General features: G+C 41.3%; 1 protein-coding gene across 1 annotated transcript in view; it reads right to left on the bottom strand.

Moving 5' to 3' along the window:
- Positions 1-26,468, bottom strand: part of lmtk2 (lemur tyrosine kinase 2) — a 121,736-nt gene that overhangs the window by 24,737 nt on the left and 70,531 nt on the right. The window contains exons 8-10 of the mRNA XM_073060177.1: positions 13,609-13,693; positions 9,147-9,268; positions 5,381-5,530 (exon numbers count right to left, since the gene is read on the bottom strand). Coding sequence (XP_072916278.1) covers positions 5,381-5,530; positions 9,147-9,268; positions 13,609-13,693 — 357 coding nt within the window. The remainder of the gene's footprint in view (positions 1-5,380; positions 5,531-9,146; positions 9,269-13,608; positions 13,694-26,468) is intronic.

Raw genomic sequence — 26,468 nt, 5'->3', positions numbered from 1 at the left:
AGGAACAGCTATTATCTCTGAACCATCAGGCTCTTGAACCAGCATGGATAATTTCACTCACCTCAACACTGAACTGATTCCACAACCTGGGCATCATGGTAGGAAGGGGTTAGTGCGACACTAATACAGCTTGGGGCATTCTGGAGTTCAAGGTTCAATTCTGGTGCTGTTTTGTAAGGAGTCTCTGTACATCCTCCCTGTGGAATGCATGGGTTTTCTCTGGTTTCCTTCCACAGTCCAAAGACATACTGGGTAGGTTAATTGGTCATTGTAAATTGTCCCATGATTAGATTAGGGGTAATCAGGTTTATTGGAGGCGGCTGGGATAGCCTGGTTCGAAGGACCAGAAGGGCCTATTCCATGCTGTATCGCTAAATAAATACTTACATACCTATGGACTCACTTTCAGGAACTCTACAACTCATGTGCTCAGTATTTTTTTGCAATTGCACTCAGTTCGTCTTCTTTTGCAAGTCAGTTGTTTCTTGGTCTTTGTGTGTAGTTTTTCATTGATTGTTGTATTACTTAATTTCCTGTAAATGCCCGCCAAAACACGAACCTCGTAGTATATATGCGTTTTGATAATAAATTTACTTTTTGAAGTTCAAGTCTAACATAAGCCTTGTTCAAACCATGAAGGAACTACGGTTACCATTTTCTCTCAAGACCTTGAACAGCAAAGCATGACTGAAACTTGTTTGATTAGATTGTGAGACAGGGACTCACAAACATTAGATTGGCATCTCATTTAAAGTATTTTCATTAGCATGACAGGCCAAGAAAGGTGAGGATTTTTACATTAGAAAAGCAAAATCTTCAAAAGCTTAAGGGTTTTAAAATAATTAAAGGATTAGATTTTATTCTCATAAATAGGCTATTTTGGGTTACATGGGTTAAAGAGTATCTGGGGACATTGGATGTAACTTACTTGAGCTAAGAACGAAATTACATACTTAGAGCTACTTTTACCGATCAGGCTTTGATTAACTGAAAAAAACTGCGGAGACAGTTTGTAGAAAATTTGAAATCTGGCTTCAAAGGCTGATAAAGGGATAGAGCAAATTCCTGTTATGTTGTTATGAACAGGAAGTTGGAATGGTGGAAAGAGGTAATGGGGAAAGGAGCACACTTCTAAGCAAAGTAGTTTCTCGGAAATTAGTCGATTGCTTTTGGAAATCAGAAATTTCTTTTTTTGCTTCTGAGGATGTAACATGGGAGGATGGTAGATCACAAAATACTGGAACAATGTAATGGCTGAATGATGATGAAATAGCTAACTGGTAAATGCCATTGATTTTCACAAAATCTCCACAGGAGGTTCACAAGAATGATCCCGGAAATGAAAAGGTTAATGTCTGAGGAGCATTTGATGGCTTTGGGCCTGTACTTACTGGAGCTTAGAAGAATGAGGGTGGATCTCTTTGAAACCTGTAGAATACTGAAGAGCCTAGACAGAGTGGAGTTGAGCGGATGTTTCTAATATCTGGGGAGCCCAGGACCAGCGGGCACAGACTCAGAATACAAGGATGTCTATTTAGAACAGAAATGAGGAGGAATTTCTTTATCTAGAGAGTAATGAACATGTGGAATTCATGGCTGTAGACAGCTGTGGAGGCTGTTATTGGGTTAATCAGGGTGTCAAAGGTTACAGGGAGAAGCCAGTGGAATGAGGTTGAGAGAGGTAATAAATTAAATAGACAATAGGTGCAGAAGTAGACCATTCAGCCCTTCGAGCCTGCACCGCCATTCTGAGATCATGGCTGATCATCTACTATCAATACCCGGTTCCTGCCTTGTCCCCATATCCCTTGATTCCCCTATCCATAAGATACCTATCTAACTCCTTCTTGAAAGCATCCAGAGAATTGGCCTCCACTGCCTTCCGAGGCAGTGCATTCCAGACCCCCACAACTCTCTGGGAGAATGGTGGAGCTGGCACCATGGTCTAATTTTCCTCCTATGTTTGATGGTCTTATGGCCAAAACAAACACAGTATATATATTCTTATGGATTCCTGCTAAGGTGAGGAACTTTGTTATGCAGTACTACAACGATTTCTGGATGAGGTTTTCCACTCAGCAGTTTACAACTAGGTGGCAGAGCTTGGACATTGGTATCCCAATGGGATGTGCGATTTCACCCATCCTTTTTGGGTTAGTCATGGAGGTTATCGTGATGGCTGCAGAATCAGTGGGACCAGGTGTCGCACGATGGCGGAGGGGAGTTACCACCAATATGAGCATTTATGGACAATCTCCCCCTTTTGGGTCCTAGCACGGAGGCAGTGGAAAGTGTACTATCGAGACTCGAGAAGCTAATGGATTGGGGAAGAATGAAGTTCAAGACCAAGAAGTCAAGGAGCCTTGTTCTTAGAAGAGGGAAGCTGGTTGACTTTCATTTCACCCTTTGTGGAGAGGAGAGTCCACTCCTGAATGGAGTCCATCCATTCAGGACCAACCAGCTAAGAGCCTTGGGCGATGGTACACAGAGAAGCTGAGAGACACCAAGAGCGTTCAAGAGACAGGAGAACAGATCAGCAGAGGTCTGATGTCTATTGACAAGTGTGGCTTGCCTGGCAAGTTGAAGTTGTGGTGCTTGAAGTACGGACTGATGCCACAGCTAATGTGGCCACTAACTGTCTATGAAGTGGCAATGTCCCATGTTGAGGCAATGGAACGGAAGATCAACAAATATCTGAAGAAGTGGCTTGGAGTACCAAGCAGCCTCACCAATGTTGCAATCCACAGTAGCCAGACAAAACTTACCATCCCAGTGCAATCCCTTGTTGAAGAGGTCAAGGTAGCTGAGGTAAGATCATTCTTGATGCTTTGAGACTCAAAAGACCCTGTCATCAAGAACATCCAGCCGGATGTGAGATCAGGCAGGAAGTGGTCAGCCCAGGTAGCAGTTGATGAGGCAGACTCTAGATTGAAGCACAAGGAGACAGATGGAGCTACCCAGCTAGGCCACCAGGGAATTGGATGGACAACCCACAAGTGGTGGTCATCTTCTGCGGGTAAGGAGCACTGTGACCTTGTAATGCAAGAAATACGAGAGGTAGAAGAGGAGAAGAGGTTAGCTAAAACAGCTGGCCTGGCCAAACAAGGGGCTTGGACCTGGTGGGAAAGTGTTGAACAACGGCATCTATCTTGGAATGTTCTGTGGCAGATGGAACTGCTCTGCATTTCTTTTCTATGCAGAGCAGCTTACGACCTGCTGTCAACACCTGCCAACCTCAGCACCTGGTATGAAGATAAGACAGACAGGTGTACTGCTTATGGCGAGAAGGGAACACTTCAACATATTTTGAGTGCATGCAGAGTCAATCTTTCCAGCGGCATGTATATTTGGAGACATAACGACGTTCTCAAAGTTGTAACAGAAGCAGTTGAGCGGGCAGTACTGCAGCACAACTTATCTCATGCCCCATGCTGCACAGAACATCGCATATCATTTGTGAAAGAAGGCTCCAAGTCAAGGGTGTACAGCACAGGCCCACGATCGAGCATACTTTCTTCAGCCAATGATTAGTGTGTCAAGGCTGACCTGGATGGAAAAGCCAGTTTCCCGGAGCAAATAGCTTTCACCAAATTGCGTCCAGATATAATCGTATGGTCTGACACCAGTAGAGAAGTGGTTATTGGTGAACTCACTGTCCCCTGGGAAGACAACATCGATGAAGCCCATGAGTGCAAGTTAGCCAAGTATGCAGATTTAAGATCAGAGTGCAGAGACAGAGGGTGGAAGATCTCATGCTATCCATTTGAAGTAGGTTCACTTTCCAGAAGGGGCTGCGTGACCTTGGCTTCACTAGAAGAGAGATCAAGTCAACCAGCAGGGCTGTAGCTGAGGCAGCAGAGACAGGATCATCATGGGTGTGGACTAAGTACGTCCAGAGGGGCAGATAGTCGGACAGTGTCTCCATCTTTTGCAAACCCTTCAGTAGTTGCATAGACACCCGAAGAGTAGACTATCTGTTGGATGGAAGCGACCAACAACTCTGATAGAGGCAGATGCCAAGTTTTTATGCTCACCAGTGGGAGGTGGTGCTTTAGCACTGCTGGCCCACCACCTCGAGGGAGTCTTGATCATAAGTGGACCGAAACTCCTGAAGACAGGTGGCAGATCAACTGATGATCTCACTGGTGATAGCACAGGATAGTTATCATCTTAGTCCAAGTGTATTTGCAATTCAATTTATACCACAGACTGCCCACGAAGCTTTTTGCCAAAGTTACCGAATTAATCCCAGATCCCTATTTTCTAGATGCCATGAAGGGAATTCTGTCCTCATTAAAACCTATCAAATTTTGAAAGGCCGAGGTAGACTGGACATGGAGAGGATGTTTCCTATAGTGGGGGGTATACAGCCTCAGCAGTCTATGCCTTATGGTCACAACCATGAATCAAATACCTTTAAATGTCTCCTAAAGGGGGTTTAGGGAAAGGCATCAATCCTTTCTGATTTTGGCACATACTACAGCTTGAGCACAAGCTGCTTGTTAAAGCTTCTAACCCTTGGTACTCAGGATACAATTGATACTGACATGTAAAAATGTCAATGCAAGCACCCTCTCACATTTTAGGAATTGAGGCAATGCAACCATGCTGCATGTTTATTAATTTGTAAAGGTTTACTATAGCTCAATAACATTATCTCCAAATTAGCGAATTTACATCAATACTCTTTTAATTCTTGGAATCCGGGTATTAAATTAAACATTCCCTTTCAACTTCAAACAACAGTTCATGAATGGTTTTAAGATCATTCCAATACAACCAGATTTCAATCTGTACAGATAGATTTCTAACTACGCTTTGGCAATAGCTTCTTCTCCTCTGCCGTCAGATTTCTGAATGGACAATGAACCAACCCAAGAAAACTACCTCAGTATTTTTGCATTACTACTTTAATTTTTAAGAAGATTTCTTATTGTAATTTATAGGCTTTTTATGTATTGCACCGTATCGCAAAACAATATATTTCATGACACGTGCTAGTGATATTAAACGTGATTCTGACTCTGACTAGTTTAAATATTGTACTTTTTCGCTTCTTAAGGGGCTACTTTTAAACACAGACAATTTCCTCCACCTCCCACATCCCGCCAATTGCCTTACTGCAGACACAATAATGCAATTGCGGTTTCAATCTGATAACATTGACGCAGATTCATTCTAAAGAACAGATTTACTTAATATTTTTGACTCTGCAGGTTTATAAATAAACGGACGTAGACATTTTAATGTCAGATAAGCATATCATGCATCTTTGTTTCTTAGCAACAGTGCCTTGTCTACATAAGCCCTATGACTAACACAGGTATAACAGTGGGAATTACATTTCAAAACATATAAAGCTATAAAACCAAGCAATTACCATCTGTCAGAGTGAGTCAACTCCAGCTGAGGTTTAGGGAGTTTAATTTGCTGTTCCTTTATAACAAAGATTAGCACCTCTTTGTCAGAAAGGTGCATGTACGGCTGGCTGGCGTTCTCAAATAACTCCCATAATGCAACACCTAAAGACCTATAAAAAAGATTAAAAAAAGGATGGTTGAATAAGAGAAGTGTCTTTGCTTCACCACACAAAATATTCTACAATATACGCAATTTCATTAATGTCCACAGGATACAGGTAACAGGATCACAGACAAAAATCTGCAGATGTGGGAAATCCAAAGTATCAAACACATACACAAAATGCTGAAGGAACTCAGCAGGTCAGGCAGCATCTGTGGAGGGAAATAAACAGGCCATGTTTTGGGCTGATAAACTTCATCAGGACTCAGGCTATTTGGAGTTTTTACTGGCTTTAGACAAGAACAACTTAGTTGGTCATTCTCTTGCCTTTTGCCCATAATTGTGCAAATTCTTCCCTTTTGGTTACTCAGGTTGAATAGGTTAACTCTCCTTTCCCCATTTCACTGGCTTACCATTACATCTACTTACTATCACCCTCACAGTTCACTACACTCACGCGGATTGGGGAGGAAACTGGTTCGTCGAGCACCTTCGCTCTATCTGTTGTAACTGGGATCTCCCAGTGACCAGTCATTTTGATTCCACTTCCTGTTCTGACATGTCTGTCCACAACCTTATTTGTTGTCAAGTTGAGGCTAGATGCAGATTGATGGAACAGCACCTTGTATTCTGCCTTGGGAGACTCCAAACTGACAACACGAACATTGATTTCTCTAACTTCTAGAAATCACTTCTGTTCCCCACCCCAACCAACCAGCACCATCACCCTGTCTCCTTCTCCACCCCCACCCTCTCAATCTGTCCACCACCCACATATTCCTCTCTCTGGTTCACCTTCCCACTTTTATTCCACACCAATCATTAAACACACATTTACGCTATCATATTCTTCCTACATTCCTGTCAGCTCTTCCCAAATTCTACCACTCATCTACACACTAGGGGCAATTTATAGTGACCAATTAACCTACAAGCCTGAATGTCTTTGGGATTTGCCACCATATATCTCACAATACAGAAAGCTGCAATTTGGCTATTCAAGTCAATACCAGCTCGTAGTGCAATCCCATCCCATTGCTTATTTTTTGTACGTGGAAGTTGAAACAAAGCAAGGTTTAAGACAACGTCCAAGCAAGGACAGCTTACAGGTAGTGTGCAGTCAACTTAGGCAAAAAAGGTCTTCCCTTAGCATAGCTGGGGACTGGCATACAAAGACAAGGATGCAAACAAAAGATTCTAGGATGACACTTACCATTGGTCAGTTATTTTACTAATTCTGAAGTATTAATGGCATTTAATGTGGAGATTCTATAGGTTATTAACAACAATATTACAGGTAAGCAATTTTGCAAGATCAATCACAAAAAGTTGTACAAAATCGTACAAAAAGTAGTGGATCGGCCCAGTCTATCTCGGGTAAAGCACCCACCCCGCCCCCCAAAATCACTGAGCACATCTACACGAAGTGCTGTCGCAAGAAAGCAACATCCATCATCAGGGACCACCATCACCTAGGCCACACTCTCTTCTCGCTGCTGCCATCAGGAAGGGGGTACAAGAGCCTTAGGACTCACACCACCAGGTTAAGGAACAGCTATTACCCCTCAACCATCAGGCTCTTGAACTAAAAGGGATAACTTCACCTGTCCCATCATTGAAATATTCGCAAAACCATTGGACTCAACTTTCAAGGACACTTCACCTCATTTTCTCCATATTTATTGTTTATTTACTTATTATTGCTTTAATCTTTTTGTATTTGCACAGTTTGTCATTTTCTGCACTGCTGTTCAATGCCTTAGTTGGGTGGTCTTTCATTGATGCTATAATACTTTTTATTCTATAAATCTGTTGATTAAGCCCACAGGAAAATGAATCTCAGGTTGTATATGGTGACATATCTGTACTTTGATAATAAAATTTACTTTAAACTGCAAACATATACAATATTACCAATTGGTCAGTATCCATACCCAACCAATTTTTTTGTATAAAAATGATGAAGGGTCTCGACCCAAAATGTCAACTGTTTATTCCTTTCACTAGATGCTACCTGACCTGTTAAGTTCCTCCAGCATTGTGTGCGCGCACTGCTCTGTATAAAAATGATATTTCTTTGTTCATACTTTATGGAGACAGGGGCCACGCTGTTCACTTGTGCACAAGTAAATAAAAGTGTGATTGAGGAATGAGTGTCAGTTTTTAAAGAGTCCAGTTAATTGGTGACGACACCTGCTCCTATTCTCAAACTCTGCCCATCAACTCCACTCTCACCTACCCAAGAGCAATTTACGGTAACCAATTAACCCCAGGCAAGCACATTGGGAGAAAATTAGAGCACTCAGGGAAACTCATGCAGCCATGTGGAAAATGTGCAACTCCACACAGATAGCACTGGAGATCAGGAGCAAATGCAGGCTGCTATTGCTGTGAGCCAGCTGTTACTGAGCCAATTTTATTCTTAAATCCATGATGTTTGACTCTATTATAATATGGCTTTAATCTTGAGAAAATGCAACAGCTTATCAAATGCCTACTGGAAGGTCATTTCAATTATATTTCCCTCATCAACCCTCTGTGACTTCAAGTAAGACTGTAGTATGTTAGTTAAATATTTTCTTCAAAATGAAAATCCATGCAGCCTTCCCCTAATGAATGCACACACCTAAGTGACTGATAATTCTATATCAGATGGTTGTTTCCAGAACTTCCTCTATCATCAAGGTTAAACATCTCACTTTGCACTTACTAGGTTTACTTACTAGGCTTTTTGGAACAACTTGTTTATCTTCCCTCATAAAAATCAATGGGATCTCTTTCCAAATTAACATTTGATAACTACTGAGGGGTTATAAACACAAGAAACTGGAAGGGGATCATAACATAAAGGTACAAGAGTTTAACATTTCATTTTGATGAAGTATTCAACTCTTGTACCTTCATGTGATGATCCCCTTTATTATTAGAACTCTGACTCTAAATGATTCCAGGGCGCTTCCTGGAATTGTTAGTCAAATAAGAATTCACACTTTATGACATTCTGGGAGAGGAAAAAAAAAATTAGTGGTTAGGAATGATTATAGTAAGAGAGAGAGAGATTAAGGTAGCAACTCCAGAGACTGCTGCAACAGTTGAAAACGTGAGAATTAATTCAAAGTTAAAAGGGTGGATTGGGACCCAAATGTAAATCTTCAAAGATTCTAGGGTTCATAGAGAGCACAAATATGGGGAGAGGCAAACTCTTGGAACCATTTTAAAATAAGGAGAAAAAAAGTTTTAAACTAGAGGTTGGTACAGGTAAGCACAGGGGGTGCTGGGTGAAATGGGATTGGAAGCAAATTAGCACAACTGCAAATGATATTAAATAACCTCAGAGGCTAGAAAGAAGAACCACTCTCCATGGCTGCTACCTGAACTGCTGTGCATTTCTAGCTATGTTATTCATTCAGATTTCCAGCCTCCTCAGTCAGGTCTTTGCTTTTCCTCTACAACAGAAGTAACATACTAAAACCACTAGAATAAGTGAAATGTAAAATCATTGCTACACTTCAATACATATCAGCACAATGAAACTCTACCTGGCTAGTAACCCTTAAGTATCAAGGACAGGGAACAATAAAAAGAAGCAATTTCAAAAGCAGAAGCTATCATTGCAATCTTACCAAATATTGCTGTGTTTTGTCTGTTCTGCTACCACCATGCTTCCATAAACGTCACCTACGAGCTCAGGTGAAATCCAGCGCAAAGGAATATACTGACCGTCGTTGCTCACAATGTAATCCTCCTAGTTTGAGGAAAAAAGTCTGAATTTAAAAATGATGATACTTGTGGCTTGCTGGCCTTTTGAAAAATAAGCATTAGTTTAACATAATCACAAGAGATTCTGCAGATGCTGGAAAACCAGAGTAACACACACAAAGTGCTGTTGGAACTCAGCAGGTCAGGCAGCATCTATGGAGGGGAATAAAGAGACAATCTTTTCAGACTGAGATTCTTCACCAGGACTTACAGAATTACAGGTAATAGCATGAAAGGAAGCTATCTGATTGATGAAGGGTCTTAACACGAAATGTCGACTCTTTATTTCCCTCCATAGATGCTGCATGACATGCTGAGTTCCTCCAGCATTTGTGTGTGTTATACCACCTAAATGTGTATAAGTCACATACATGACATTTACTGCAAAGTTCCAAACAATGTACGAAAATCAATTTTCATTATTAAACCACTTCTAATATTTAAATCCCACTGAAACGCAAGTTTGTCTTTGTGGTCCCTTACAGGATTGCAAAGATTGCTTATTCTGTAGGATTTCTTACGCCAATTCACTCTTTAAGAATGTTAATGCACTAGATAGCAGTCATGGACACAAATGCCCAAACTTATTCAAAATTAATGTTACATCTTATTACTTCCTGTTGCCTTCCAATGATCATGTGACAACATGCTTACAAAGAAGATCAGATTTGACAAGCGTAGAACTTGAAGAGTGAGGTAATAAGAATCAGATCTTAAAGAGAAACTAAAGATTAAACATTTCAATCTTGCCTTTCATAATCTCAGAAAGACCCAAAGTATCTGAAGCTAACTTGTGTAATAACATAAGTAATTTTGAATACAGGGAGACCTTTTTTTTTACATATAGAAAAAGTGAAACTTAAAAGCATTTATCCATTATACAAATCATCTGTACTCAGCAGATTGAAGGACCTTCGTAAATTATGAATTACAAAATGAGCCCAAAAACAGTAAGACAGCTTTTTGTTCTAAATACATAATTAACTTCACTATGTGAATATTGAGGTAGCAGAATCTACACAGCCGGCTTTATTAATAATAATACTTTATTGATTCCCAGTGGGAAATTCTTTTACTACAGTAGCAACATTTAAAAACACACTCGGCAATGTGCAGACTGAACTAATATAGTATAGAATAATAATATACATGATAATTTATCAATGTGCAATAATTTGTGATAATATGCAATAATAATGTACAAAATAATAAAACAGACTATTGTACTATGATTTTTGTTGTGTTGCACAGAGATGAACTGCTGTACATGCTTATTGCATTTGGAAGGAAAGATTTTCTGTCACGATCCTTGTGACACCAGAGCTGATTGAGTCTGTTTGAAATGGTGCTCAGCTACTTATTCAGTAGGTCATGGAGAGGATGTGCCAGATTGTCCATATTGGATAACAGTTTATTTAACTACCCTTCTCCACCACTAGCTCAAGAGTTTGGGTTGTAGCCAAGGATGTATCCAGCCTTTCTGATGAGTTTATTTAATCCTTTTGCACCACCAGCAACGATTCTGCTCTCCCAACATACAGCCGCAAAGAAGACTGCACTTGCTACAACAGACTAATAAAAGATCTCCAACATCCTGCCGTACACATTGAAATATCTCAGCTTCCTTAGAAAATAGTCTGCTCATCCATTTCTTGTAAACAGCCTTGGTGCTGACTTTCTAGTCAAGTCTGTTGTCGAGGTGAATGCCCAATTACTTGCACTCCTCTACCACCGCAACAACTTCTCCCAGAATGTATACAGGACTTGTCAATCACCATCTCCCTGGTTTTGGCCACATTCAAGAGCAGATGATTCCTCCCGTACCACGCCACAAACTTGTCCACTAGTCCTCTGTACTCCGAGTCCAGCCCATCTCTGACACACCCAACCACCGCAAAGTCGTCAGAGAACTTCCGCAAGAGAGAAGACGCAGATTTGTACTGAAAGTCTAAGGTGTACTGCATGAACAGAAACAGGAGACAGTCCCTTGTGGTGCTCCACTGCCACTGACCACCATCTCAGACAGAGAACCACCCAGCCATACAAACTGGGGTCTATCTGTCAGGAAGTCAGTAATCCAGGAGATAGTGAATTTTCATGTTCGTGTATTACTTTTATCCACAATCAATTAAACATTAGAGGGTAACTGTAGATTAAATTTAACGATCCTTTTAGACTATCTCTATAAAAAGTAAAGAATAAATATTTTCCAACTTTTCAATGTGATAAGTTTTTCACATTGTTATGATCAATGCTGGTTAGTATTCCAAACCATAACAATATATTATAAACACAAGAGATTCTTTTAATAGGGAAATCTTGAAGAACACAAACAAATTGCTGGAGGAACTCAGTAGGTCAGGCAGCATGTATGGAGGGGAATAAACCATCGACATTTCGGGCCAAGTCCCATCATCAGGATTAGTGGGGGGGGGGGGGGAGAAGGCCCCTCCTCTCACCTATTCTAGCTTCTGCCCCCTTCCTTGCATATATGCATACACAAGCCAGATGTTTATGTCTTTGTACTGTACTAGTGCTGAGAAACAACAAATTTCATGTCATATAAGACTGATAATACACCTGATTCTAATTAAATAAGGATAGAACATTTTCTTCTTTGAACCATACAATAAACAATGCTCCTAATGGTTTATCAATTTTGGTATACCTTTATAATACCTATGTGCCTAGAGTTTAATTTTTCTCAACTGGAATCTCAAGCTTAACAGTAGTTTGAAGAACATTTCAATAATATACTTCTTGGAAAGATTATTACCTTACTAGCTTGTTTTCAAAATTAATTATGAATTCCTTTCCAGTCCCAAGGAAGGGTCTTGGCCTGAAATGTTGAATGTTTATTCCCCTTCATTGATGCTGCCTGACCTGCTGACTTCAGCCAAGTAATTTGTGTGTGTTCCTTCTCAATATATTATTTTCTGGTCATAATTTCCCTCCCTAGGGGAGTAAAAGTCTTATCAATTATATTTCAATTTTTCCCCACCTTCTGCTTGTACTTTTTGTCTTGTTTGTGTTACGGAAACCATTGGAGCCTGTGATGTACAGTTTGGAACTCTATCGAAGGATCCAGAGCTATGCTATGTCCAGAGAGCTGCCTCATGGAGATCAGAGACAGTTGCCAGTGGAGGGAACACCAACATAAGCTGACTCATCGAAAAGACCAGAGACAGGGTGTGGGGTCATTATGATTCCATCTCGAAGCAGCAAGAAAGACTGAAGAGTGAATGTGGGGGGGTGGTGGGGGGGGGGATCAACATGTTTAACCCCAGTCAATGGCAATCGGACCTTGGTCAGTGGACACTCTTTATGGAAGGACTGAGTTCACGTGGCTGTTCTCCTTGTACGCAGAAAAAAAGGTACTTCCCATATTCTGAGATTTATGTGATTATTGGACTATACTTTATATTGGTTTCCTTCAGTTTTTTGGTGTTTTCTTTCCTGTGGATGATGGGCAGGTAGGTGACATGCTAATTGTTTGTGTATGGGGGGGGGTTGGGGGCTGTTATTGTGTCACTGTTCTTTTCTGAGAGTGATGGGGTCGGTGATTGTTATTGTGGCAGGTTTTTGCTGGGTGAGATTTTAGGGTCTGTGAGTGTTTCTTTTCTTTTTCATGTTGGGGGGAGAATTGACGTCTTTTCTTTCAACAACACATATGGTCTTACTGTATTTCATAGCTATCTGAATTAGACAAATATCAGTTTTATGGTACATGCATACTTTCATTATAAAATGAACCTTTGAACTTTTGAACCAGTTGAAAGAACTCTTGACATTGAAAAGATATTTTTATTACATTATTATAGTAAAAGATCAAGGTTTTAAACAAGTTCAATATTAGTAACAATTTAGAGATTTTTAAACTTAGGACCAAACATAACCAGCCTCCACTGAATTTGTGTTTAAAATGCTGAGTATAAAAAAGGATGTCATGTAATGTTATTGCAGTCACCAACATTAAATTTTCCTGTGGCTCTCTCTAAATGCTTTAATTAATAAAATGACAGGGTTGTATTTAAGATAAACACGAGATTCTGCTGGAAATCCAGAGTAATATATTTAAGATGTACTTTATAGTCTGACTCAATATCTCTTGGTGCCCCAAATTTAGTTCAATTACTTGCAACGCAAGAATTTTAACTTTAAGCACAGTCAGTCTAAACCAGGAGTTTCCAACATAGGGTCCATGGACCTCTTGGTTAATGGACGATGGCATAAAATAGGTTGGGAATCCCTGGTCCAAATGCTATATTGATATGAAAAAGACTATTGGCACAAGATCAGAAAGGTGCCTAAGAGCAAACTGCTTACCCTGTACCGGCTGAATCCAATGCCATAATCGCCGATTTTCACCGTCAAATCCGTTGTGAGAAAACAGTTCCGTAGTGCTAAATCACTGCGAAATGGAGAGAGCATTGAAGCAGGAGCCGTGCACAAATGGGGAGAAGGAAACAGAAAAGAATACAACATTAGTTAATATTTTGAGTACACCCGATCACTGACTAGTCCGCTTAGCAATTATCCCCAATAGAACTGGATGCAGTCTGGCTCAAAGGCCATCTTCCCTCAACACTAACCTGGCTTCACTAGTGATTTGGTTTAAAACAGGACAGCAACAAATACTAAATAACAAACACAAGAAAATCTGCAATGTTGGAAATCCAAAGCAACACACACAAAATGCTGGAAGAATTCAGCAGATCAGGCAATGTTTCAGGCCAAGATCCTTCTTCAGGACTGAAAAGGAAGGGGAAATATTCTGGATATGGTAAGGCAAGTGAGGTGGTGAAGAGAAAGCAGGGTGTTGTATTGGTGAGAAAGGATATGCAAGTACATATAAAGGCAAGCTCTGTTTAAAAAAAACAAGAGGTGTAATTGCATCAATTGGGCTATATTTTAGATTGCCAATTTTTGTGAAGAATTTTTAAGCAGAAATGTAGTGACATTGGGGGACCTCACAGTATTTCAATACAAACTGGGATACCACTAAATTAGAGGCAAAGATATAGAGAAGTTTCTATTCACAGAACTTTCTTTGTCAGTATACTTCAGGCCCAAGGTGAAAGATTACATTGCTGGACTCTGGAAGATATCAGGCCACGGTTTAACCCTCGCCTCTAGTGCTGCCTGTAAGACTTTTGCCTGATCACTGTGGCCAAGTGGATTTCCCCCAGATGCTCCACGTCTCAAATACATGCTAGTTGGCAGGTTAATTGGCTTATGTAGATTACCAATGGTGGAGGCCACAGGTAAAAAAATCAGCGGAAGTTTGTGCACTTGTGAGAATAGATTACAGTAGTGGTCACCAACCTTTCTAAGCCCAAGATCCCCCACCTCAGCCTTAGTGAAAAGCGAGATCGACTAGTTACACACATGCGCACCGGGGCAGAAAAGACCGGAAGTAAAACCCCGTAACCCGGAAGTCGAAATAATGTATAAGCACCAGGGGTACCCACCCTTTTTTGCACCGCGGACCTATTTAATACTGACAATATTCTTGCAGACCAGCCGACGGGGGGGTTACAGACCAGAATACACCGATACAGGTTCCTTATGTCCAGTCTTCCACAATTTCACAGCTCTCAGCACTTTGCTTCTGTCCCACTTGCTCACGTTTTTTCCACTGAAAAATCTCAACGCGTTTGTCTTTAAGTGCAGGGTGCTTGGACTCAAGGTGCCGAAGCTGTTTTGAGGGGTTCATTGCCTCAGACAGCCTCCCGGCCCAAACTGCAGCCTCCGCCCATCCACCGCCAGATGCCTTGGCCAGGTGTGGCTGGTCGTGGGTGGGGTTAGAGGACAAGGTCAGGGCAGGAGGTCCCCGTGTCGGGGCCGCGGCAGTCGCAGTCTGGAGAGAGCGGCCGACTGAGCGAGGAGTGTGACAGGGCACCTGCCTGCCCGCCCTTGTAGGATCTATCGGCTGACAATAGTTTGTTTCAGTAGATCGCAGCGCGGTAGCTGCTCTGATTCTTACGAAACCTTGAGCCCGAATTAGGTCGTCTGCGAATATTTTAGCACCGGGTTCCCCACGAACATTCGGTGTGCGAAACAGGTTTAGGGGCGGCGCCCATCTGTTCGGGCCGGTAGCAAAGGCACTTCACGCCGGCCGCGCTCCAGGCCAGTACCAACAGCACTTCCCGCCGGCCGCTCGAGGCCAACCAGTGATCCCTGCCGCAAGGGTATCACTGCATTTAGGTGACTGATGACCTCGCGTGGGTTCCAGTTCAACAGTGTGTGTGGCAGGGAATGAGGAAAGGTGCAGCTGACTCATATCGTTTCCTCGCGGCCCAGTGGTTGGGGACCACTGAATTACACTGTGTAGTGTGGGGGAGCTACACGCATGCGCACTGGGCAGAAAGAACGGAACTAAAACCCTGCAACCTGAAAACAATCTCTCAACAGTATTTGTGCATTTATTTTTCTTTTTTTTTTTCGGGATCTACTGGGAAAGTCTCAAAGATCGACCAGGCATTTGCGATCGATGGGTTGGCGACCACTAGATTACAGGAACAGGGAAATGAATGGGGGGGTGGAAGAGAGGAATGAGACTGATGGGAATGATCAGAGAACTGGCTTGGACTTAAACTCAATATTTATGTTGTTAAGAATATACATGGAGAAAATATCAAATGGTAGAACTGCACAGGTCATTTGCTCCACAATGTTGCACCAATCTTAATGCCAACTTACACCTACTGTCTCCTCCCAATATTCATCCATATTTTCCCATTGCCTTCATGTTCTATCTAAAAGCCTCTTGTACTCCACCACTCTGCTTGCTTACACCACTACTCCTAGTAACCTATCACTCACAATGAATAAAAACACAGCTTCATGTCACCGTAAAGTCCCCTTCCCCCTTTAACCTTATAGGCATGACCTCTGATATTTCTACCCTGGAGAAAAGAGTCTAACTGTCTAGCTTATAGGCACCCGTTAGTCTCGTGAGACCATGGATTTGCGCCTTGGAAGGTTTCCAGGGCGCAGGCCTGGGCAGGGTTGTATGGGAGACTGGCAGTTGCCCAAGCTGCAAGGTTTCCCCTCTCCATGCCACCGATGTTGTCCAAGGGTAAGGGCACTAGGACCCGTGCAGCTTGGCACCGGTGTCGTTGCAGAGCAATGTGTTGTCAAGTGCCTTGTTCAAGGACACAACACGCCGCCTCAGCTGAGGCTCAAACCAGTGACCTTCAGATCACTAGACCACTGCTTTATCCACTAGGCCACATGCCAACACTGTCTAGCATATGCCTCTCAATTTTAAAAACCTGTCAGATCTCCCCACAGACTTCGACACTCCAAGTTTGTCTAACCTTTCCTAATTAGTGCATACCCTCTAACCCGGGCAGCATCATAGTAAGTCTCTTTCACATCCTCTCTAAAATTTTGCTCTAAAAGAGCAACCACAACTACATAGTCAAGTGTGGAGAGACTGCAGTTTTATACAGCTGCAGTATGACTTCCTTACTCCTACAATCAATACTGCTAGCAATGAAAGCAAGCACGCCATATGTTTTCTTTACCGATAACTGAGGAGCATCTAAAAATATTAGTCACAACACAAGGTCTGGAATAATTACACAAGGTAAATAATGAAGTCTAAAGTAAAAGTGACCTTCTGGAGAAGGGCCAGTTTCAATGGAATAACAACAAATTAGGCTCAGGTAATTTGGAATCAAGAGTTTGACCGCCTAATCATTTCACTAAAATCTACCTACATTCTCATGAGGTAGATTTAAGCTACGAAGTGACCAAAGAGAGCAAAATAGATCAGTAAAAAAAGAGAACAAGACAGATATCATGTTATTATCATGAGCAAAACCAAAATTGATTACAGAAAGGAGGTGAGAGAGGTAAACACAAGACACGAGAAGAACTTTGAGCAAATCTAAAAGGGATTCCCAAAACACTTGAAGGCACACAAACAGTGCAAGAGGAGACCTCAGGCCAATCAAAGACCAAAAGGGAAGCTAGCCGTGAATGCAGAAGGCTTGGTTTAGTACTTTGAGTCTTCAAGGAAGATGATATTGGTGGAATTTCAGAAAAGGTCAGATAGTAACAGAGAAAAGGACTGAGATTCTAGATGGCTAAAAACAGATCCAGACATTAGCAGATAAACTGCCGAACTTAAAAGTGCCATTGAAATGAATAAATGACTCAGCCCAGATGGGATGCATAATAATCTTGAAGGAAATGAGAAACAAAATTACTTAGAAAACTATGGCTAGGACCTCTGCTCTTAAGATTCAGGAATAATACCAGAGGACTAGTAATCTGCACATACTATGACCACTTTCGAAAGAGGATGCTGGACAAATTACAAACCAGTTTAACTGTAGCAATGAAAGAAAATTCCACTTTAAAAAAATCAGGTAATATACCAACAATCACTTGGATCATTAAGTAAGAGGTAGCACAGATGTATTAAAAACCAGTCTAACTAATTTGTTAGAACTTGTTAAAGTAACAGAAGGTTAATGAAGGAAATGTTGTATCAATGGCCTTCCAAAAAGTTCAAGTTAAATTGTCATTCAACCATACACAGGAATACAACCAAATGAAACAATGCTCCTCCTGGGCCAAGGTGCAAAACACAGTACCAACGGTCACACACAGCATATATAGTTACGACAGCAGAAAAACATACAGTCACAAAAATATATATACATATCAAGCCCAAGTCCCTAAGTGTCCTGTAGATTGATGGCACAGCAGTCCTAATCACACGCGAATACAGCCACAGATGAATGCAGTTCAACTCATCTAACACTGAGCAAATACTGGAGAGCAGCAACAACAGGAGGGACCAGCACAGACTCCAGCTCTCTCCCACAATCAACGTGGCCATTGAGTAGCTAGAAAATAGGCCAAGAGGAACTGACAATAGTAGCAAAAGGCTACTCCAGACTGGAAGGAAATGTACAGTGTGGCTCTCCATAGGATGATATTTAGACCATTGCTCCACTTACTTTAAGGATGTGGAGTTATCTGTGAAGAGCGCAATTTCCAGCAGAGGCCACACAGCTTAGAGGTGTGGTAAATCATAAACACAAAAGATTCTGTAGATGCTGGAAATCAAGAGCAACACTCCCAAAATGCTGAAGGAACTCAGCAGGTCAGGCAGCATCTATGGAAATGAACAAACAATTGACATGCAACACGAGTGAATCTGCAGATGCTGGAAATAAATAAAAAACACAAAATGCTGGCAGAACTCAGCAGGCCAGACATCATCTATGGGAGGAGGTAATAAAGACGTTTCGGGCTGAAACCCTTCATCAGGAGTGAAGTAACATGGGATGGTCGAGGGGGGGATAAGAAGTGGGGGAAGGGATAATGTAGAGAGCTGAGAAGTGATAGGCTGGAGGGAAATGGGCTGGGGGAAGGTGGAGAATTATGGGAAATAAAAGAGAAAGGTAGGGCTGGGGGGAGAGATTATAGTGAGGGGGGAGAAAGAGAGAGAAAGAGAACCAGACTAAAATAATAGATAGGGATGGGGGTAAGGGTGGGGGGCAGGGGTATCAACGGAGGTCAGAGAGTTGGATGTTCATGCCGGCAGGAAGGAGGCTACCTAGGCAGGAGATAAGGTATTGCTCCATTGACCTGCGTGTAGCCTCATCTTGATGGTAGAGGAGGCCATGGACAGACATGTCGGAGTGGGAGTGGTCTGTGGAATTGAAGTGTGTGTATTGCTCCATTGACCTGCGTGTGGCCTCATCTTCCGTTTCGCCGAACACCGGCGCTCGGTCCTCCAGCAGTGGCGGGATCTCCCTGTGGCCCGTTTCGCAGAACACCGGTGCTCGGTTTTCCAGCAGTAGCGGGATCTCCCTGTGGCCCGTTTCGCAGAACACCAGCGCTCGGTCTTCCAGCTGTGGCGGGATCTCCCTGTGGCCACACACTTCAATTCCACAGACCACTCCCACTCCGACATGTCTGTCCATGGCCTCCTCTACCATCAAGATGAGGCCACACGCAGGTCAATAGAGCAATACCTTATCTCCCGCCTAGGTAGCCTCCTTCCTGCCGGCATGAACATCCAACTCACAGACCTCTGTTGATACCCCTGCCCCCCACCCTTACCCCCATCTCTATCTATTACTTTAGTCTGGCTCTCTTTCTCTCTCTTTCCCCCCTCACTATAATCTCTCCCCCCAGCCCTACCTTTCTTTCTCTTTTATTTCCCATAATTCTCCACCTTCCCCCTAGCCCATTTCCCTCCAGCCTATCACTTCCCAGCTCTCTACTTTACCCCTCTCCCCACTTCTTATCCCCCCCCCCTCAACCATCCCATGTTACTTCACTCCTGATGAAGGGTTTCGGCCCAAAACGTCTTTATTACCTCCTCCCATAGATGCTGTCTGGCCTGCTGAGTTCTGCCAACATTTTGTGTTTTTAAAACAATTGACATTTTGGGCTGAGACCCTTCTTCAGGGCTGAAAGGAAGGGAGAAAACATAAAAGTGAAAGGGTGGGGGGGGGGGGGGGGAAGGGAAGGAGGATTAGCTAAAAGATGACAAGTGAAACCAGGTGGGTGAGAAGGTAAAAGGCTGGAGAAGAATCAATCTGATAGGAGAGGAGAGTGGACCTTGGGAGAAGGGGGAGGAGGGGGGGGGGGGCTAGAGAAGGTGATAGGCAGGTGAGAAGATGCAAGAGCCCAGACTGGGGAATAGAAGAGGGAAATCAGGGTTGGTGGGTGGGAAATATTTACTGGAAGGAGAAATTGATGCTCATGCTGGAAGCTACCAAAAAGGAATTTGTATTAGAAGTGTGGTGCACTGTTAAAAGGATGACAATTGACTTCAATGGGAGGGAGGATGGGTGGTTGGTTGAAGGTACAGAAAGGTTACTGATGAAATTAAAGCAGAGAAATGGGAAGTGCAATATTTTTGTGGGAAGATTGAGAAGACAAGTCCAAAGGGTTACAGACTAGATTAACTTAAACTTACATGTAGCTCATGAAAAGTGACAGGGCAGACTTAGAAAGTGATTTTTAAAACAAAATCCTGTGTTTTATACCCATAGTATAAAAAGTTCAAAGTTTAAAGTAAATTTATTATCAAAGTACATATACAGGTATGTCACCATATGCTACCATGAGATTCATTTTCTTCCAGGCATTCATAATAAATACAACGAAATATAATAGAATCAATGAAAACCACACACAAAGGCTGACAACCAATGTGCAAAGAAGACAAACTGCAAATACAAAAAATAAACAAACAATAAACAGTATTGAGAATGTGCTGCAATCCCTGAAAGGGAATCTGTAGGTTGGGGAATCAGTTCAGTGCTGGAGTGAGTGAAGTTAACCAAGCTGGTTCAGGAGCGTAATTGTTAAAGAGCAGTAACTGTTCCTGAACCTGGTGGTGTGGAACCTAAGGCTTCTGTTCTCAGTGGAGGCAACCAGAAAAGAGCATAGCCTGGATGGTGGGGGGTTTTGATAATGGATGCCACTTTCTTCAGGCAGCACTCCATGCAAATGTGCTCAAAGGTGGAGAGGGATTTGCCTGTGATGGACTGGGCTGTGTCATTTCTGCAGCCTTTTCCATTCCTGAGCATTGATATATCCACACCAGGCCATGACGCAACCAGTTAGGATCTCTCCACTGTGCATCTTCAGAAGTTTGTCTCAATCTATCGTAGCATGCTGAATTTAGAAAGTAAAGGTACTCTCATGTATTACTATAATAGCCCCACACAAAAATTCAAGGACTTATTTTAACATCTTACATTCACGGCAGCTTTTGTTCATTCAAATCTCAAGCAATTCACAGGCACTTAACTGTAAAGTTCCAATTTTATATGCAAATGTAACTAATTTGCATCCAATGTTCCACAAACTACACAGTATGAATGAACAACTGCATATTTTGGCTAACTGAAGAACTTCATGGAGCTGGATTACAGAAGACAAACATTCATCTAGTTGAGTCTACATATACACTTTCAAAATGTTGAGGTTGTGGGTTTACAAAAGATTAGCTTGATTTATCATGTATACAGTGAAACATACAGCGATATTGCTTTGCTTGTGTCAAATGAAATCAGCAATGATTGTACTGAAAGAAGCTCGAAAGTGTTGCGACACTTCTGGTGCCAACATAGTATACCCACAACTCACTAACACTAACCCTAACCCGTACGTCTTTGGACTGTAGGAGGAAAGCGGAGCACCCTGATAAAACCCACAAAGTCACAGGGAGAATATATAAACTCCTTACAAAGAAGTGGGAATTGAACCCTGACCTCACAGCTAGCAATGTAAAGCACTGTGTTAAACACTATTCTACCATATGTCAGTTTTAGTTATTATTTTGTTCAAAGTTCAAAGCAAATTTATTATCAAAATACATACATGTCACCACATACAACCCTGAGTTTCTTTTTCTGCAGGCTTACTTAGCAAATCTATAGAACAGTAATTAAAAACTGCAAACATCAGAAACTGTTAACTGCAAACAAACTGCGCAAATACAGAAATAAATAAACAAGCATGAAATAACAATATAACAGAGTCCATAAATGAATGTAGCTATCCTCTTTTGTTCAAGAGCCTGATGGTTGAGAGATAGTAACTGTTCTTGAACCTGGTGGAGCGAGTCCTGAGGCACCAGTACGTTCTACCCGATGGTAGCACCAAGACAGCATAGTCTAGGTGGTGAGGATCTTTGATGATGGATGCTGCTCTCCTACAGCAACATTCAATGGTTGGGAGGGTTTTACTCGTGATGTACTGGGCCGAATCCACTATCTTTTGTAGGATTTTCTGGTCAAACGCATTGGCGCTCCCACACCAGACCACAATGGAGCCAGTCAGCATACTTTCCACCATATATCTATAGAAGTTTGCCAAGGTTTTCAATGATGTGCAGAACCTCCACAGACCCCTGAGGAAGTAGTTCATTTTGCTATTCCCAATTGTGAGCTTTTATTAAACCACCAGCAATAATTATCTTTATCCTTCAGAACAGACCATAAAGCAAATAACTGCACATAAAGATTACTTAGTTAGAACTAGAGCGCTGATCCAATTAGAAGTTTATCAACCAGTCCTCCTCCATCCAGCATCCTATCTTTAGCATTCCTGCATTCAGATGCCTCTAACCACAACACTGAACATGATCACTGAATACATCCTATGATTTCACTTTTAAGGACTCTACAACTCATGTTCTCAGTACTTATTATTTATTTCTTTTGGTATTCACACAATTTGTCAGTCTTTGTATGTAGTTTTTCATTGATTCTAATATACTTCTTTGTTCTACTGTAATTGCCTGCAAGAAAATGAATCTCAGGGTAGCATTTGGTGACATATACACACTTTGACAATAAATTTCTTTTGAACTTTTGAACTTTGACGTGCTACTCAGCTTCTTCCTGCCAAGTAATGATAGCCTCCCTTCCTGCTATTCTGAAATATATATGTTCTGAGGAAGAGCTTCAATAAAAATAAAAAATGCCAGGAATAATAATGAACATATAAAATTAATATATACAGAGACATAATAAACATTCTCTTGGCTTTGACATCAGTTGTGTTTGAACTTCTTCCTAAATGAGCTTGCCAAGGCTAGGATTCAGGACACTACAAGGTATTGATACTACTGAAGTGCAATAAATCCTTTAAGCGTTCAACAAAGAATTTGATTTACAGCTCTCTGTTACCAAACTTATAGCTGCACAGGGTTGTAAGCTCAGCCAGCTCCATTATGAGCACTAGCCACCCCCCACCATCGAGGACTTTTTCAAATGGCAATGCCTCAAAAAGGTGGCATCCATCATTAAGGACCCCCACAACTCAAGACATGCTTCATATTGCTACCATCAAGGAGGTGGTACAGGAGACTGAAGAGACACACTCAATGTTTTAGGAACATCTTCTTCCCCTCTGCCATCAAATTTTTGAACGGATGATGAACCAAACCATGAACAATACCTAAAACAAAAAAATAAAAACACAAAATGCTGGCAGAACTCAGCAGGCCAGACAGCATCTATGGGAAGAGGTAGTGACGACGTTTCAGGCCGAAACACTCCTGATGAAGGGTTTCGGCCCGAAACATCGTCACTACCTCCTCCCATAGATGCTGTCTGGCCTGCTGAGTTCTGACAACATTTTGAGTTTTTATTTATTTCCAGCATCTGCAGATTCACTCGTGTTGCCCATGAACAATACCCTACTAATTTTGCACTACCTGTATTTATTTAATTTATATTTCTTATTGTAGTTTAAAGTTTTTTTTACGTGCTTTGCATTGTACTGCTGATGCACGCTCATGACATATGCCAGTGATATTAAATCCGATTTTGAATGGAAGATCACAAACACCGAACCTACTCCAGCTTCTGTTTCTTTGGTTCTTATGAGAAATACTTTCTGATTCACTAAGCTGCCAAGCCCAACTTCGTGAAGTATCAGCTTTAACTTTACAGATGTTTGATGCAGACTGAGGTACAAATCAGCCTACATTGCCATCTTGTGGCACAGATGTGTGATGTATAATTCAGGAGAAATTCAACACCAGATGAATAGATGAATGTAGTTTTAAGTTGCATGCACTCTCCCAATGACTGGCAGTCAGAATTCTATCGAGAAATTTAGAAAGATTTCTGTTGAGGTCTGCCCGGTTCATTCTCAACAAACTGATAATACAGAACAAGGGAATAGGACCTAGCATTGACGATGACAGAGATTGCAAAGGGATATAGATAGATCACAAATGGGCAAAGATTTGGCAAATGAAGAATAATTTGGGAAAATGTTAAGACATTAATTTTGGCAGAGAAATAAAAAAGACATTATCTAAATGCCAAGAAATTGCAGAGCCTGAGATGCAGAAAAATTGGATAATTGGATGCTCTAATGCACAATTCACAAAAGGACAGAATGCAGAGGGGGAAAATTAGGGAACCCAGCAGATGATGTATTGTGAAGGAAATTTGACACTAAAACTAAAAGATGAAGCTTCAGTGATATATAACTGATAACATCCAGACTTATACCTAAGGTACTGATCTCCTTTCCTTCAAGAAAGAATGCAACTGCATGAGAAGTTGTTGAGAGAAGATCATAAGCTCTTGAGATGGGCATGTTGTTTATGAAGAAAGGACAGTTAGAATGTGTGTGTATTTGCTGGGATTTCGAAGAGTGAGAGGTGAACATAAGATCCAGTGGGATCTTGAGAGGATTGATGTTGAAAAGTTATTTCCTCACAGGAGAAAACTAGAATTTCTTTAAAATCAAGCACATGCCCTTTAAGACAGGAGGTGACTGACTTAATGATGCACTCCCTCACTCCTTCTCCGAGTGTTTGGAATGCTCTCCCTCAAAGCAGATGGATTAATTGCTCATCTGATTGGCTATTCCATAAAAATTAATTTTGCCTATATATATATTACTGCATTTCAAAGTGATACACATACAGAAGAATGAACATTCAGCTAATTTCCTAATAACTATAATACTTGCCCCCTTTCCCCCATCCTTGCTGATGTAATAACTAATTAACACATTTTCTTTAAAAAATATATTATTAATTGATGCTTAAGAGCAGTGCTGGATATTAAGGGCTTTAATATTACACATTGGCAAAAAGTGGTCAACTTGCTCGGCTTGTTTATTTTATTTATTATTGAGAGAGACCGCATGGTACAGGCCCTTCTGGCACAATGAGCTATGATGCCCAGCAACCCACCTATTTAATCCTAGCTTAATTACAGGCCAATTTACATGACCAGTTAACTAGTATGTCTACGGACTATGGGAAGAAACTCAAGCACCCAAAGGAAACTGCTCACGGAAAGAATGTACAAACTTTCTTAGAGGATTCCAGAACTGAACTCCAAAACACTGATGCCTCGAACTACACTACTATAGTTCCAGCCACCAAAAGAGTACCTGATCTCATAAGGTATGACTGCCTTCAATTTTAATATTCCAGCAAAAAATTTATAAAATTCAAAAATATAATTTGATCATGACCTAATATATAGCTAACTAGTTAAGAAATAGTGTTTTGTTTTATCATATCCATTAGGAATGGCATTCAAACTAAAACTATTTAACGTAATAGGCAGTAAAGCTGAGTCTTCAATCCTAACTGCCTGGCTATTAACTTGCTCCCTAATGATGACAGGGCAATTAGTTCAACTTACTCTAAGCTCCACACACCGTATCGCTTGCATGACAGACTTGTATTTAGTTCTAACTGCAACCTTTAAATGCACTGCCCTAATTTTCTGCAACATGTGAAGTACATTATCATGCATATGTACAGTTCTGTAAATATGTTTAAAAGCAGCTTCTATCATACAAAATTTCTTTTACCTAAACATAAAGATTAGCTTTATTGGGTCACGTGTACATCGAAGCATCAAAACATAATGAAACAAGTTGTTTAAGTCAATGATGAACAGTCTGAGATGTGCTGCGGGCAGCCCGCAAGTGTTGTCATGCTTCCAGTGCCAACACGGTATGCCCACAGCTTACTCACCCTAGCCCATGTGTCTTTGGAATTTGAGAAGAAACTGGAATCACTGGGAGAACATACAAACTCCTTACCGACAGCAGTGGGAATTGAAACCCGATCATACAGCTGTCATTGTATAGCATTACACTATCTGCTTTGCTACCGTGCCACCCACAAAATGTAATAGTTATTACCTATAAATGTATAAATTACCTATAAATGTACTAACTGGCAATCTACACAAAATTTTAAATAGACTTTTAGATCCAAAATTACATATAAAATAGCATACAGGCAGTCCCCGGGTTACGTACGAGTTCCGTTCCTGAGTCTGTCTTTAAGTCAGATTTGTACGTAAGTCGGAACAAGTACATCCGGTATTATTTAGCGTCAGTTAGTCAAACTTTCGTCTTAGTATATAGTATATATTTTACCTTTCTATGCATATAAAACACTTAAGAGATGTATGTATTCCAATAACTAAACCACTGCATTGCTTACTAATAATTGTAGCTTCCATCGCGGGAGGGCCTTTCACTTGCTCGATTATTTTCACTTTATCTGTTATCCTTTAAAATTGTTCCGATCATTGACCGACTGTAGCCTAACGCTTTTCCAATGACCAATGGCGTTTCACCTCTTTCCAAACGCTTTATTTCCACTTTATTTTCAATTGTGATTGCTTCCCGTCAATGGAACGGAA

Source organism: Hemitrygon akajei, chromosome 11, assembly GCF_048418815.1.
Source record: "Hemitrygon akajei chromosome 11, sHemAka1.3, whole genome shotgun sequence".
Taxonomy (NCBI): Eukaryota; Metazoa; Chordata; class Chondrichthyes; order Myliobatiformes; family Dasyatidae; genus Hemitrygon; species Hemitrygon akajei.
Note: the sequence above shows the minus strand (reverse complement) of the source record. Positions and strands in the feature narration are given on the sequence as shown.